Genomic DNA, 14,015 nt, shown 5'->3' with positions numbered 1-14,015 from the left:
TAACACTATTTAAAATGACCTTGTTCACTGAAATTTTCCATACTGCAGGAAGCATCTTAATAGAGGTCTGTCTCTGACCCTATGCCTGTGTGCAGCAGGCACTGGTGCTTGCTGAGTGAATGAATGACGAGTGTGTCTAGACCTTACTAATGCTGCCCTCCTCTCTCTTCCCAGGCTGGCAGCCCGCATCATGTGGCGGGTGGAGAGAGAGGGCACTGGGCTCACAGAGGGCTGCCTGGTGTCAGTGGATGACTTACAGAACCATGTGGAGCACTTTGGGGAGGAGGAGCAGAAGGAACTACGAGTAGACGTGGACACATTCTTGCAGTACTGGCCACCACAGAGCCAGCAGTTCAGCATGCAGTACATCTCACACATCTTTGGCGTGGTATGGCCTTTCATCCCCTCCAACATCCCTGCTCCGTCTTCTGTGTCTGTCTCCTCCCTCCTACCTCTTCCCCTTTGGGATTGGAAGGAAGTCCCAACTTCCCTGGATGATGTTTTCTGTTTCCATGACAATGGAATGGCATCTAGCCCAAGCAGCCAGAGACAGAAGGATGTTCTCTTGCTTCCCAGGTATAGCAGGAATGCTTACTGCACCTTCTGGTTCTGAGCCCAGAGTCAGACTCCTAAATGAGCCCATTAAAGCAAACCTAGACTCTTCCAGTGTGACTTCTCATAGTAGAGAGGCCATGGTGACTCTGGGTGGTATTCACCTAAGAAGCTTCCAGAAGCAGTTGGGACAGATTCAGGAGAGAAGGCCAAAAGTCTGGAACAGACAGAAACGTAAAATGATGCCAGTTTATCCTACCATATTTTCTCTCTTCATTTTTTCCTATTTATGTATTTATTTATGTATGTATTTATGGGGGTGTCTTGCTATGTAGCCCACGCTGGCCTTGAATTCCCAAACCAACTATATCTACTTCCCGTGTGCTGGGACAGAGGTGTGTGTCACCTCTCCTAGCTCAAGAGTATTTGCTTTTATTTGCTTTGGACACACACACATACACATACACATACACATACTACACAAATACACCACACACTCACACCACACATTACACTCACACCACACACCACACTCACACCACATACATACACACACATACACACACACACTCATATCACCCCCACACACATACCACATACACCACATGCACACACATACACACATATATATACACACACACACCATACCACATGCACACCACACACACCACACACCACACATACACACACATATACCACCACACCATACATACACCACCACACACACCACACACCCACACACACACACCACCAAATCACACACACACACACACACACACCACCAAATCACACACACACACACACACCATTCACACCACACACACACCCCTCACACACACCATACACACACACACCACTCACATCACACACCACACACACACACCACTCAAATCACACACATAAACACACATACACCATTCACACCACACACACGCCCCCCCACACCACAGACCACACACACACACACACACACACACACACACACACACACACACACACACACACACACACAAACACACCAGAATATGGAGAGGTAAGCCAAGATGAATACTGAAAATGACTCCCGAGACCCACATATGGCAATAGGAACCAGCATCTTTGGTCTTCTTAGGCTAGAAGGACTGAAAGTTTCAAAGTGGTAGGGCTTTGCTAAACGTGGGACTCCCTCCATGGCACACATCTCATGTGCCACTTGGAGTCACACAGAAAACAAGTCTTCAGGATGAAAATGGACTCTCTCTTTAAAAAATTGATCAGTTTTGCTATTTGTCAATTACACATGTGTATGTATGTATATATGTATGTATATATATTCTAATTCTCTTTTCACCCCTGTTGTCCCCCCTCTTTGTGTTAGCATCCTGCCCTGCCTCCCTACCTGTCCCTTTCCCAGATTCTTTCAACATCTAGGGTGTTATTGTGTGCTGGATCTGTGTCTGTTGACTGAATCTTTTCTCTTGTCCTCTGGGTAGATCAACTGCAATGGTTTCACACTCAGTGACCAGAGAGGGCTACAGGCAGTGGGCGTGGGCATCTTCCCCAACCTGGGCCTGGTGAACCATGACTGCTGGCCAAACTGCACTGTCATATTCAACAATGGCAAGTGAGTGCTTCTTTCTCGGAACTTGTGCAATGGGGGTTGGGTGGTTTTCCACTTGATTTCAACCAAAGTCAAACTCATAAGCTTGAACCACCATGGTCTGCCAATGTTCAGCAACTCAGAGTCTCACTCCAGACTGTGAGCAGAGGAAGGGACCGAGGTGGATGTTGAAGAATTCTACCTTGTCCATTTCTGAATCTTTAAGTCTGCCTAGACGTGTTAGATAAATCATTAACTACTGTTCTAAAACTTGAACTCTGGGATTATTTACCTAGAGACAAAAGCATCAAAAAAGGACTCGGCAGTAGCCTACACTAGCTAAGGTTCTATAAGAAAATAGGAAGTTCATTCAAAGGAATTTACTCACACAGAATTTAATGAAAGGACAATTTACAGGTGTGGGCAGGGTTTGGGAAGGATCAGGCAAGGACTGGTAAGGTGTCCAGAGCTGGGTACACAAATCCTTCCTAGACTTAGCAGGCCAAGCAGAGAACGCTCTTGCTGCGGCCAGTGGCTGTCTGAGCCATGCTAAGGCTCTTTGACTGAGCTGTGTCATGCAATTGCACCTGCATAGAAGTTAGCCACTGCTGGAATTATGGGCTAGCAACTCCAACCTTGTTCTCTTCCGCTTGGCCAACCTCACCCAGAGGTCAAAGAGCAAAGGAACCTGGGTGACGCAGTCCTCAGGGTTCAGCCCTTTGTCCCCAGGAAGGCACAGATCAAAGACATGTGGGCAAACACTTGGATCTTGGGAGTGGGGCACAAAAGGAAGGGGATCAATAAACAGCCTGGGGCCTGATGGTGCAAGGCTTGGGTTGGAATGATCTGGGGGATGAAGCCTGAAGGATGTGCATTGTCTTTATTCATAACGAAGGTCCCTCATGACAGTTGAGAGCCAACTGTAAGCCATCAGCCAGCAGCGTTCTCCTTAAAACTTCCTTGGAGCCAGAGACAGTGGTTTCTGGATCTCAGCTGAGAAGCATGTTGAAGTGGCAATATAGCCAAGACTATGAGTTCTTTCTTCCTTTCTGTTTCTGACCCCAGCATCTAGAGCAGTTGAGAAAGATGACAAGGATCAGAAGAACTTCTTTTGGGCCCTGAGAATAATATCTTCTAGCATGTTGTATCCCTGTGTCTAAGCCTCTAGGGACAATTGACCTAGACCTCATGGCATCATTTTACAGGTGTGTTACCCAGTGTTAGCCTGGTTGACTGAGTAATCACATTTAGCCATACACAATTTCTAGATGCCCTTCTGTAAGTGCTGGTGACCCAGGGCCCCTATGGGGACTCTGAACCTAGGACCCATGCTTCAGGGCATCTCTGGTGTCTGTTGTAGCTTCTTTGCATCTACTAATTGTGAGTGGCCATGTGTTCCCTGGATCTGTCGGCTTTTGTGCAAGAGAGGAGGTCATTAGTCACTGCCTATCTGCCTACTACATGGGAAACAACCCTGGACATGGTATTAGTGGCCCGATTTTAACCACAACAATAAGTAAGCTCTACACATGCAGTTTAGAACTCTCTGCAGGAGAGCCATCAAAGACGCCATGTTTATTTATGCATCACGCTTGTCCCTGGGACTGTAAAATCATCCCCACATTTCTAGCAATCTCTTCTCAATCGCGTTCTCTTGCAACAATCTCACTGTTGTATTCTAAATGGACACTGAGGACCTGGGAGAGGACATCAGTTGTTCAGCAGTGAATCTCTCTGTGACTCCATTTTGTAACCCTGTTCCAGTGTGTTTTCACTGTCCCAGGCAGCATCCAGGCACGGAAGCCCAGCTAGAAGGGATGAAGTTGGTTGAGAGTGTCGATGCCCTGATTGCATGAGCCCAGAAGGTTGTGCTCTCTTCGGGCTGCAGTGGTATTGATTTCCCTGTGGGCTTTTGTTTTGTCTTTCAGTCATGAGGCAGTGAAATCCATGTTTCACACGCAGATGAGGTGGGTCAGTCTTCTCACACATCCATGTCTGTCTGACCCATCTCCCTCACTTGCCTGGCTTCCTGACCCGCCTTTCCCGACTCCTTGCCTGCTGTCATGTGACATGCCCCGCACTTCAGCGTCTTGGCTTCACCGAATGGCCATTTTTCCTGCCCTTGAGTCCACGACTTCCTCCTCGCCTGCCTGCCACTTGCCTTTGTTTTACTTTGTTTGTTGTCTCCTTCCCTTCCATTCCAGCCATTTCAGCCCAATGTACACTGGCTCCTTATACTCGGCCTGCCATGAAGTAAGAATGCTTATTACTAATCTAACAAAGAACCGTGTGCTCATCTGTAGACCCAGCTTCTCACCCAAGCTAATTGTACCCAGAGCTATTTTTGGTAATATCTTTTGGTAAACATGTATCCATTGTGTACTTTTTACCAATTAAAATTATGAACATGTGGCTTAGGTGGCACCTTACTTTGCACTTTTTGTGTTTAAAGAAACAAGAGAGTATTTTGGAGCCATTTTGAGTGACCATGGCCCAGGAACATAGATTTAGGGTGTTGTAAATTCCACGTTCCAGCATGGTAGTGGTTTTATGAAGATTTTGTTTTTATTTTATTTTTTATATGATTTCGCAGAACAAAGAAAATCATAAATCAAGGCAAGTTTAAAATACATTGATAGGCACGTGAGCTAGACAGGTACAACAAGATGGGGGGGTGGCTTTTCAACAGGCTCAAGATGTCATCTGATGAAGACTAGTAGTGGGTTGGTGAAAACTAGTAGTCTGCTAAATTAATCAATTCTGGTTAGTTCTGACATAGAAGTGGGCAAGGGATGGCTGGTTTGGAGGGCTAGAACCAGCCTAGGATAAAGTAACTAGCCTCTGGAATGGCAACATTCAAACCCCCCTACAGACCGAAATGCTAGCCAGTCGGTCAATCTCTGCAGACACACCTTTTTTTCAGGAATTTTTGTTCACAGCCAAGATCACATTTTGTACATGTGTGGGCAACATATTCTTCATTAAATATCATCAGGTCCCTCATAGCTAGGAAGGTTTGTTCCTAGGACTGATATAAGTTGAGTAGTAGGCAGGACAGCAGTCATCAACACAGAGGAATAGCCGTAAAGTCCACTAAGAAAGAAACTTCTGGATCAAATCAAGCCTATTTTCCATCATGATCTGAGTCTGAATTTTTTTTTTAACACTGTGTCTGACATAACACGTACATGTGACCTAGGAAGACAAGATCTAAAATTAAGTAATCAAGGACAGAACTTGGTTTAATGAGGTGAAGGTAACATATGAGAAAAACATTTTTAAAGTAACCAAAATTCACATATTTTAATGAGACTGACTATTTAACTCCCCTGTATTTACAGTTATTTGTTCTCTATGAATCACCTTACATTTACAGTTTTAGAAATGGGACTTTCAAATGAGCCACTGTAGTATTGTTTCCTTTTTTTTAATAAAAATATTGTTTAATTAATTCTTAATGATGGCTATTTGTACTTTAGGACATTTTGGATATTAATTAAATCAATAAACATCAGTGCCTAAGGTATAAACCATCACCAATGTTGTTGTTATTAGGAACCGATGTCCTTAGTATAATTCAGATAAGAAGAGTTAACCCAAATTTTTGGATATCTCTAGCTAGAGTAAATGGAGTCAAAATTTAATTTAAAAACTAAATATTTTGTTTTGCCCAAATTATACTGAACAGTGAGAATATATATATGTTTATAATATATATTTATAAAAACAATACTTGAAATTTTCAAATATTAATTTTGAATAAGGTGGAGTTTAAGGTAAACAAACAGCCACAACAAAAAGCATGGTCAAATGGCCAAACACAATATTTTGACTTCGCTGAAACTAAAATTAGTATTATTTTATCAGTTAGAAATCTGTCACAAAGAATAATGGATATCATAAGCAACTTCTAATATCTAATTACACAATGAGTAAGAAACACAAAAAATGAGAGAGATGTTTAGTAGCTTGGAACACTCGCTCGTTGGTGGCATTGGAAGTAGGTATGGTGCACCATCTTGAAGTCCTCATTAATGTGCTCTCAGATGATGTGAGAACCTTTCTTGTCTCCCAGGAGTGAGCTAGGAGTTCCTAGACACAGTCCTGATCGTTAAATCAGAACGGAGTCTTTGATGTGATGTCTTCTTTTCTTTCAGTTGATAGAATCATTTGGGACTTTATTTGGAGACTCTAACTAATTTTGATTTTAATTATTAAAGTTAACTTTTTTTTTACAGTATTATGCATTATTTGTTTATCTGCTAGATCAGATTGTATGGACTCACATGTCACTCCTCAATGACAGAGTCCTAATGGGGAGGACCAGAAGATGAGGAGATAAGTAGATAGGAGAGCTGGGGTCAGGTGATGTGCTATGGTCATAAGCTGTGTCTTATGCCAAGGAGGTTTATTGAGAAGTACATACTCTTACGTATACATTGTTGGAGGAAAAAAGGACAGAGTCAGCAGGAAGCTAATCATACAATACATCATACAATCAGACAGAGTCAGCAGGAAGCTAATCATACAATACATCATACAATCAGACAGAGTCAGCAGGAAGCTAATCAAGCAGTATTGCACAAAGGGGAACACAAGGTTCTTAAGGGCATCACAGACACAGCACACAGTGGCCTTGAGACTGATAGCTCCAGCCTCTTCAGGAAGAAAAGTCTAGCTCCCAGGGACAGAAACCTTCACTCCAGCCCTAGACTGCACCTCACTAGGCCTGCCCTTAGCGAGGACAGAACTAGGTTCCCTTGTCCTGTCATCACGGCCTCTGAAAGAGCCTTGGGTTGCCTGGCTTTCAACATTCTATGAACTAATTTAAATATTTGTGCATCAAAACATGTTTCATAATCATTCTGTAGGCTAGGAATATTCTAAGCAGACATAACTCTCTAAACAGATTTTACACACACACACACACACACACACACACACACACACACACACACACACACACACACTTAAAGCAATGATTCAAAAGCAAAGGTTCTGTCCAATGGGAAAACAGATTAAATCACAGATTTTAAATGTCTGGGTAGTAAGAGGATACTAAGAACAAATCAAACCTTGAGAGAATATTGTAGGAAATCAAGCATTAATTTTATCTAAGGATATTGAATTAATTTAAAGAACTTTTAAATAAGCTTTTATATTGTTTTTAACTCAATTACAATTATATTCATTTTAAAACATCTTTCTACAACATACTATTACTATAACATTTAGAAAACATTTTAGTGATGGAATTTTAAATGAAGGCTCAGGAGATTATGTCTAAAACACAGAAAGCATGACATCTTAGAAATCTCACAGTCATAAACATAGGTAAAATACATTCACTGTTTTCTTAACCAAATTTAATACTTGTTAAAAATTCAAGTTATTTTAACACATAGCTTGAAATATGTTTTTTTTTCTGTTGTTAGAAAAAACATTTACTTTTTACTTGTGTTTTTGAGGCATAAGATGTAGGATAATTTGTCCAGGGCAGGATAAAGTTTGGCATTTATAACATAGTTAATATTTTCTTAACTAAAAGTTAAAGATGCATAATGTTTAAGTCTATCGTGGTAATAATATAGTAAGGTGATCTCTAAACTCTAAGATGTCAGTGTAGCTTTAAAGCAGGTTTTAAAAATGACAATACTTTTTTTTTTTAGGTTTATTTTCTTATGTAGGTTTGGCTACAGTAAGGATCTTGAAAAACTTTTTTTTTGTTAATGTATTTGTTTTTAAAGAGGCAGTATGGTCAAAAATATCCATAAAATCCTTAGTGTGTGTGTGTGTGTGTGTGTACAACATATATTCACGGAGAAACAAACATATCCAAAAGCATAGACATAAATTATTCTCTTAACCTTTGGAATAAATAAAGAGTTTAGTATCTCCAGAGAAGGAAGAAATGTACCCCGCAATAGGTAATCATCTAGGTTAATTTGTATCTTCAAGCGATAGGGACCATGTAGTAGAACCAAAATTGGAATGAGGATCAAGAAGAGAACATCTTGACCAGAATTCTTTTTCTTCTTTTTATTTTGTCCATCTTTATTAAATTGGGTATTTCTTATTTACACTTCAAATGTTATTCCCTTTCCTGGTTTCCAGGCCAACATCTCCCTAGCCCCTCCCACTCCCCTTCTAGATGGTTGTTCCCCTCCCCATCCTCCCTCCATTACTGCCCTCCCCCAAACAATCACATTCACTGGGGGTTCAGTCTTGGCAGGACCAAGGGCTTCCCCTTCCAGTGGTGCCCTTACTAGGCTATTCATTGCTACCTATGCAGTTGGAGCCCAGGGTCAGTCCATGTACAGTCTTTGGGTAGTGGCTTAGTCCTTGGAAGCTCTGGTTGGTTGGCATTGTTGTTCATATGGGGTCTCAAGCCCCTTCAGCTCTTTTAGTCCTTTCTCTGATTCCTTAGTCAGGGTTCCTGTTCTCAGGTCAGTGATTTGCTGCTGGCATTCGCCTATGTATTTGCTGTATTCTGGCTGTGTCTCTCAGGAGAGATCTACATCCGGTTCCTGTCAGCCTGCACTTCTTTGCTTCATCCATCTTATCTAGTCTGGTGGCTGTATATGTATGGGCCACATGTGGAGCAGGCTCTGAATGGGCGTTCCTTCAGCCTCTGTTCTAAACTTTGTCTCCCTATCCCCTCCCAAGGGTATTCTTATTCCCCTTTTAAAGAAGGAGTGAAGCATCTGCATTTTCGTCATCCTTCTTGAGTTTCACGTGTTCTGTGCATCTAGGGTAATTCGAGCATTTGGGCTAATATCCACTTATCAATGAGTGCATACCATGCATGTTTTTCTGTGACTGGGTTACCTCACTCAGGATGATATTTTCCAATTCCATCCATTTGCCTATGAATTTCATAAAGTCGCAAGTTTTTGATAGCTGAGTAATATTCCATTGTGTAGATGTACCACATTTTCTGTATCCATTCCTCTGTTGAAGGGCATCTGGGTTCTTTCCAGCTTCTGGCTATTATAAATAAGGCTGCTATGAACATAGTGGAGCATGTGTCTTTGTTATATGTTGGAGCATCTTTTGGGTATATGCCCAAGAGAGGTATAGCTGGGTCCTCAAGTAGTGTAATGTCCAATTTTCTGAGGAACCTCCAGACTGATTTCCAGAATGATTGTACCAGTCTGCAATCCCACCAACAATGGAGGAGTGTTTCTCTTTCTCCACATCCTCGCCAGCATCTGCTGTCACCTAAGTTTTTGATCTTAGCCATTCTCACTGGTGTGAGGTGGAATCTCAGGGTTGTTTTGATTTACATTTCCCTTATGCCTAAAGATGTTGAACATTTCTTTAGGTGTTTCTCAGCCATTCGGCATTCCTCAGCTGTGAACTCTTTGTTTAGCTCTGAACCCCATTTTTTAATAGGGTTATTTGTCTCCCTGTAGTCTAACTTCTTGAGTTCTTTGTATATTTTGGATATAAGCCCTCTATCAGTTGTAGGATTGGTAAAGATCTTTTCCCAATCTGTTGGTTGTCGTTTTGTCCTAACAACAGTGTCCTTTGCCTTACAGAAGCTTTGCAGTTTTTTGAGATCCCATTTGTCGATTCTTGATCTTAGAGCATAAGCCATTGGTGTTTTGTTCAGGAAGTTTTCTCCAGTGCCCATGTGTTCGAGATGCTTCCCCCACTTTTTCTTCTATTAGTTTGAGTGTATCTGGTTTGATGTGGAGGTCCTTGATCCACTTGGACTTAAGCTTTGTACAGGGTGATAAGAATGGATCAATCTTCAGTCTTCTACATGCTGACCTCCAGTTAAACGAGCACCATTTGCTGAAAATGCTATTTTTTTTCCCATTGGATGGTTTTGACTCCTATGTCAAAAATCAAGTGACCATAGGTGTGTGGGTTCATTTCTGTTGACCAGAATTCTTTACATAGTCTTGTAAGCAGATTTTATAATTTATTTATTTTTTATTTTTATGTGTCTGGATGCTTTGCATGCATGTATGTCTATGCACCATGTGTATGGCAGTACCCACAGCGACCAGAAGAAGGCACCAGATCTCCTGGGACTGGAGTTAGAGACAGTTATAACCCATGCTGTGAACCAGTTATGGGTACTGAGAGTTGAACCCAGCTCTCAAGGAAAAACAGCCAATGCTCTTAACTGCTGGGGCATCTCTCCAGACAGATTTAAATTTCCTGAATTTAGAAACTCATGTTAATTATCCCAAAGAAAGATTTAGGGCAATTTGCCATCTTTGTTTCATCTACGTGGTCACATTGATTATACTTTTTGTCTTTTATCATTATTCTGTTTCTTAAATTTTTAGTTTGACTATGATCTAAAATGAAGCTCAACCAAATTAACAACTCTAGTTTGCATGAGCATTTATTTATAAGCCAATTTGGCATTAAGTACATTATAAAAAATAAACCATAACCATGAGTTGACAGATGGTCTCTGTAAGTAATCCCACGTAAGATGTATTTTAATAAACCAAGATTTTAAGCAGTACTGTTTGTTGGGATTATATTTTCTATAGCACTTGTTACAAAAAGGACACAGCATAGAAATCTTTAGAAGGCGTGAAGATAGGTATTTGTTTATTATGGTCCGACTGTAATAAGAACTTACATCTAACAGTTCTTTGAAAATATTTTGAAGAAATCATAGGAATTTTATGTTAGCCATTATATAAATGGGATAAAATTATATATTTAGAATTTGTTTTGGAGGGAAATCTTTATCAAAATCTGTGTATATATCAATAAAGGTTTATGACACATTCAGAATGCCCAAAGATGTCATTGTAACAGGCTGTAAGATGTTTAGGATACTTACATTTATGAGGTAGAATACATTTACCAGGCCTCAATGTTCAATCACAACATTTCAATCGAATCTGCACATGCACGTTAGTTGGGCATGCCAAAAAAATAATTTTAGCCCATAACAAAAATGAATTCTAAAAAAGAAGTAAAGTGTACACAATTTGTTCACTGTTATGTTGGCACAGCAACATATGAAGACAAAAATTGTACCAAACCGGTGATCATAGGATAGACTCAAGGCACAGCTGCACGAAAGCAGGTGCTGCCAGTTTAGAAAAGAGGTCTTTCCACTTCCCCGAGCTGCATGGAAGACTTAGTAACAAAGATGGAGTCATGGAGACTCACGGTCTCTCTCCCCTCTTCAAATAGCTGAGGCGATAGCGTGTGTGTGTGAGTGTGTGTGAGTGTGTGTGTGTGAGTGTGTGTGTGTGTGTGTCTGTGTGTGTGCACCCACGCGTGCTTGTGTGTTTTGTTTGTCTTTATTGTGTCTCAGACTGCTTTCTAGCAGGTAACTAGGAGGTCACAGCTTGTGCCATGCCAGGTCTGGCCACCCTTCCACAAGAAGTCAATTAAAAGACAAATTAAATGTGGAAAACAGAAAAGGATTTATTAATTCAGGTCACATTGGGAAGCTGGAGAGAGGAGAACAAAGGGATGAGCAAATCTCTCAGATCATCTTTAAGGCCCCACAGATCAATGTTTAAATAGAGGGACAGGGATAGACGCACATCAGAACAGCCATGGGAGATGCACATCAGAATGGCCGTGGTCAAGGTATGGTTATGCTCCTCACTGAGGCATCATTATCTGGGTTTCAGTCTCATCCTGTAAGTTGTTAGAACTGTGTGAAATCTCTTTCCAGGAGACAAGTTCCCTCTCTGACCCTTCTGTCTCCCCAGAGAAACTTCCATGTCCTTAGGGTCCATTTTTCTAACAGTCTGATAATTGGATTGAAAGATATGATTGTATCTAGAATATCTTATATCTGTCAGCCATGCTGCAAGGGGGAATCAGATTTTATGAAGATGCCCTTCAGTAAAGCCATGTGTTACTACATCTAACCCAGGGGCAGACTCTGGATGGGCCTAGGAAATACCTGTCTTTAATGTTAGTAACACTCAAACTGTTAATCCCAAAGATGGGAGGAGAAAGACACCGACCAAATCATCATGGCCAAATTAATTAAAGCAAGCAAGTAATTAAAGCAAACTTTTAAAAATCTGTGTACCTGGCCTTCCTCCTGCTAAGGTAGGGTTTGAGAGGTCAGCATTGGATGTGAGGAAGACAAGGCTTCTATAGCTCAGGGGTAGGGGACTTAAAGATGAGGGGATATGACAGGCAAAAACAGGCAGGATTACAGGAACAGAGCATAAACATAACAAGTTGGTCTCTCCTGAAGCAAAGACATGGTTGCAAGGTGGGCATAAGAAGGTAGTCATAGCAACAGGCAGTCATACCCAGGTAGTCATAGGTGGTCATGCAACCTTTTGAAACAAAGGTAGGGTGGCAAAATGGCTGTAAACAACTCTTTGAAACAAACGCAGGATTGCCATTCCCATGGAATGGGAACAGGCAGTGCAGAACCATTTGTCATAAAGGTTACAGGAGGGGTGAAGCCTAATCCTTGAGAAACAGAGGTTTAGTCATAAGAAGGAATGACTTAGTTTGTCTTTACTCTAAGAAGGCTTTTAGGCACAAGATGGAGGCAGGCTGGTTCCTCAGAAGTAACACCAGATGGTCTGAACTCAGTGGGGCCATACCTATACCAGATGACTCCTCTGGAGAAAAGTGGATCATTTTCATGTGGTGGCATGTTGATTGTCAATTCAAAAACCACAACTCTCCTTTTAAAGGGAATTAGACCATGGCCAGGAAACACAAACTTAGGTTATCCAAAATTCCATATCCCCTGGGCTTTTCTTAATGATGACCACATGGGTCTTTTGCTTGGTTTGGGCTTCAAGTGGATTTAAAGCAAAATGTTGTATTCCAAAATTTGAGCTTCGCAGCGAGGGCAGGAATGGTTGGTATATCTGTGTCAGTATGTACCGCTTGTTACTTTGAATAGCTCCCCCCATGTCCTGGGCTGGGGTTCTAAACCTATAGTGTGAAAGTCAAAAGCACACAACTTGGGCAGTAGGGCTGTAGGGCAGGAGAATCAGGAATGCCAATCGTCTTTGGGTACAAGTGAGTTTGGGACAGCCTGGGCTACATAAGACCTGTTTCAAATCAAACAAAACAAAAATAACAAAATAAACAATATTGAAAAAAGCAAATCTCAGGGCCTCCCTAGTTCTAACTCTATGTGGTTCTAACTTTGTTCTCCGTGTCTGCAGAAACCACTTGCATGAGTCGCTTGCTTGCAGTTGGTTAGCTCCACTACAGAGCTGTAGAATATTGGAGATGGAAGGGGTCTGGGTCTCAGGGTGAATCAGATTTGATCAAGGAAGCTGGGTGGAGGAAGGAGCAGGGCTAAGCCCTCAGTTCTTTTAATCACTGTTCATCCCTTAATCCTTAGTTCTGAGTATAGACAGTTCCTAACTTACAGTGGCTTGACGTAACAGTGCTTATGTTCTATAGTAAGAACAAACATGTAAGGCTATCGCCATGACCCGTCTCACCTTTAGGACAGTGATAAACTATGGGAGACATTTGTTCCTTCACTATAAAACAGGTTTGTGCTGGTTCACTCTGCCTAACTGTGGTCTATTGGCCATGTTCTGGGCACATTTAAGGCAGGCAAAGCTAAGCCATGATGCTCATCCCATTAGACACTTAGAGTGTTTTCAACATGTCATGGATTTATTGGGACACATCTGGCTGTGTTTGAGAAGCATCACCTCTACTCCTCTTCTCTTTTCTTCTTTCCGGTCCTAGGGATTGAACCTAAGGCCTGAGGTGTCAGACAAGCAGTCTACCACTGAGCTAGATCCCCAGCCCTCTTTCTATTTTTGATTTTGAGGTCATCACTGATTTGCCTAGGCCTTGAGCTCTGTTGTCCAGGTAGATCTTGAACTTACTTAGTCTTTGGAGTAGCTGAGATTATAGGCATATTTTTATATTTAAGTGACATAAAGTT

The 14,015-nt window shown here is 41.6% G+C and overlaps 1 protein-coding gene across 2 annotated transcripts in view; it reads left to right on the top strand.

Moving 5' to 3' along the window:
• Smyd1 (SET and MYND domain containing 1) overlaps positions 1–14,015 on the top strand; it is a 48,577-nt gene that overhangs the window by 20,703 nt on the left and 13,859 nt on the right. Inside the window, exons 3-5 of one of the 2 annotated variants that reach the window (XM_032906339.1) lie at positions 175–388; positions 2,025–2,155; positions 4,060–4,098. In XM_032906339.1, coding sequence (XP_032762230.1) covers positions 175–388; positions 2,025–2,155; positions 4,060–4,098 — 384 coding nt within the window. The remainder of the gene's footprint in view (positions 1–174; positions 389–2,024; positions 2,156–4,059; positions 4,099–14,015) is intronic. The other variant, XM_032906340.1, reaches the window with a different exon arrangement.

Source organism: Rattus rattus, chromosome 6 (genome assembly GCF_011064425.1).
Source record: "Rattus rattus isolate New Zealand chromosome 6, Rrattus_CSIRO_v1, whole genome shotgun sequence".
Taxonomy (NCBI): domain Eukaryota; kingdom Metazoa; phylum Chordata; class Mammalia; order Rodentia; family Muridae; genus Rattus; species Rattus rattus.
The sequence above is the reverse complement of the archived record's forward strand: the minus strand, read 5'-3'. Positions and strand labels throughout refer to the sequence as shown.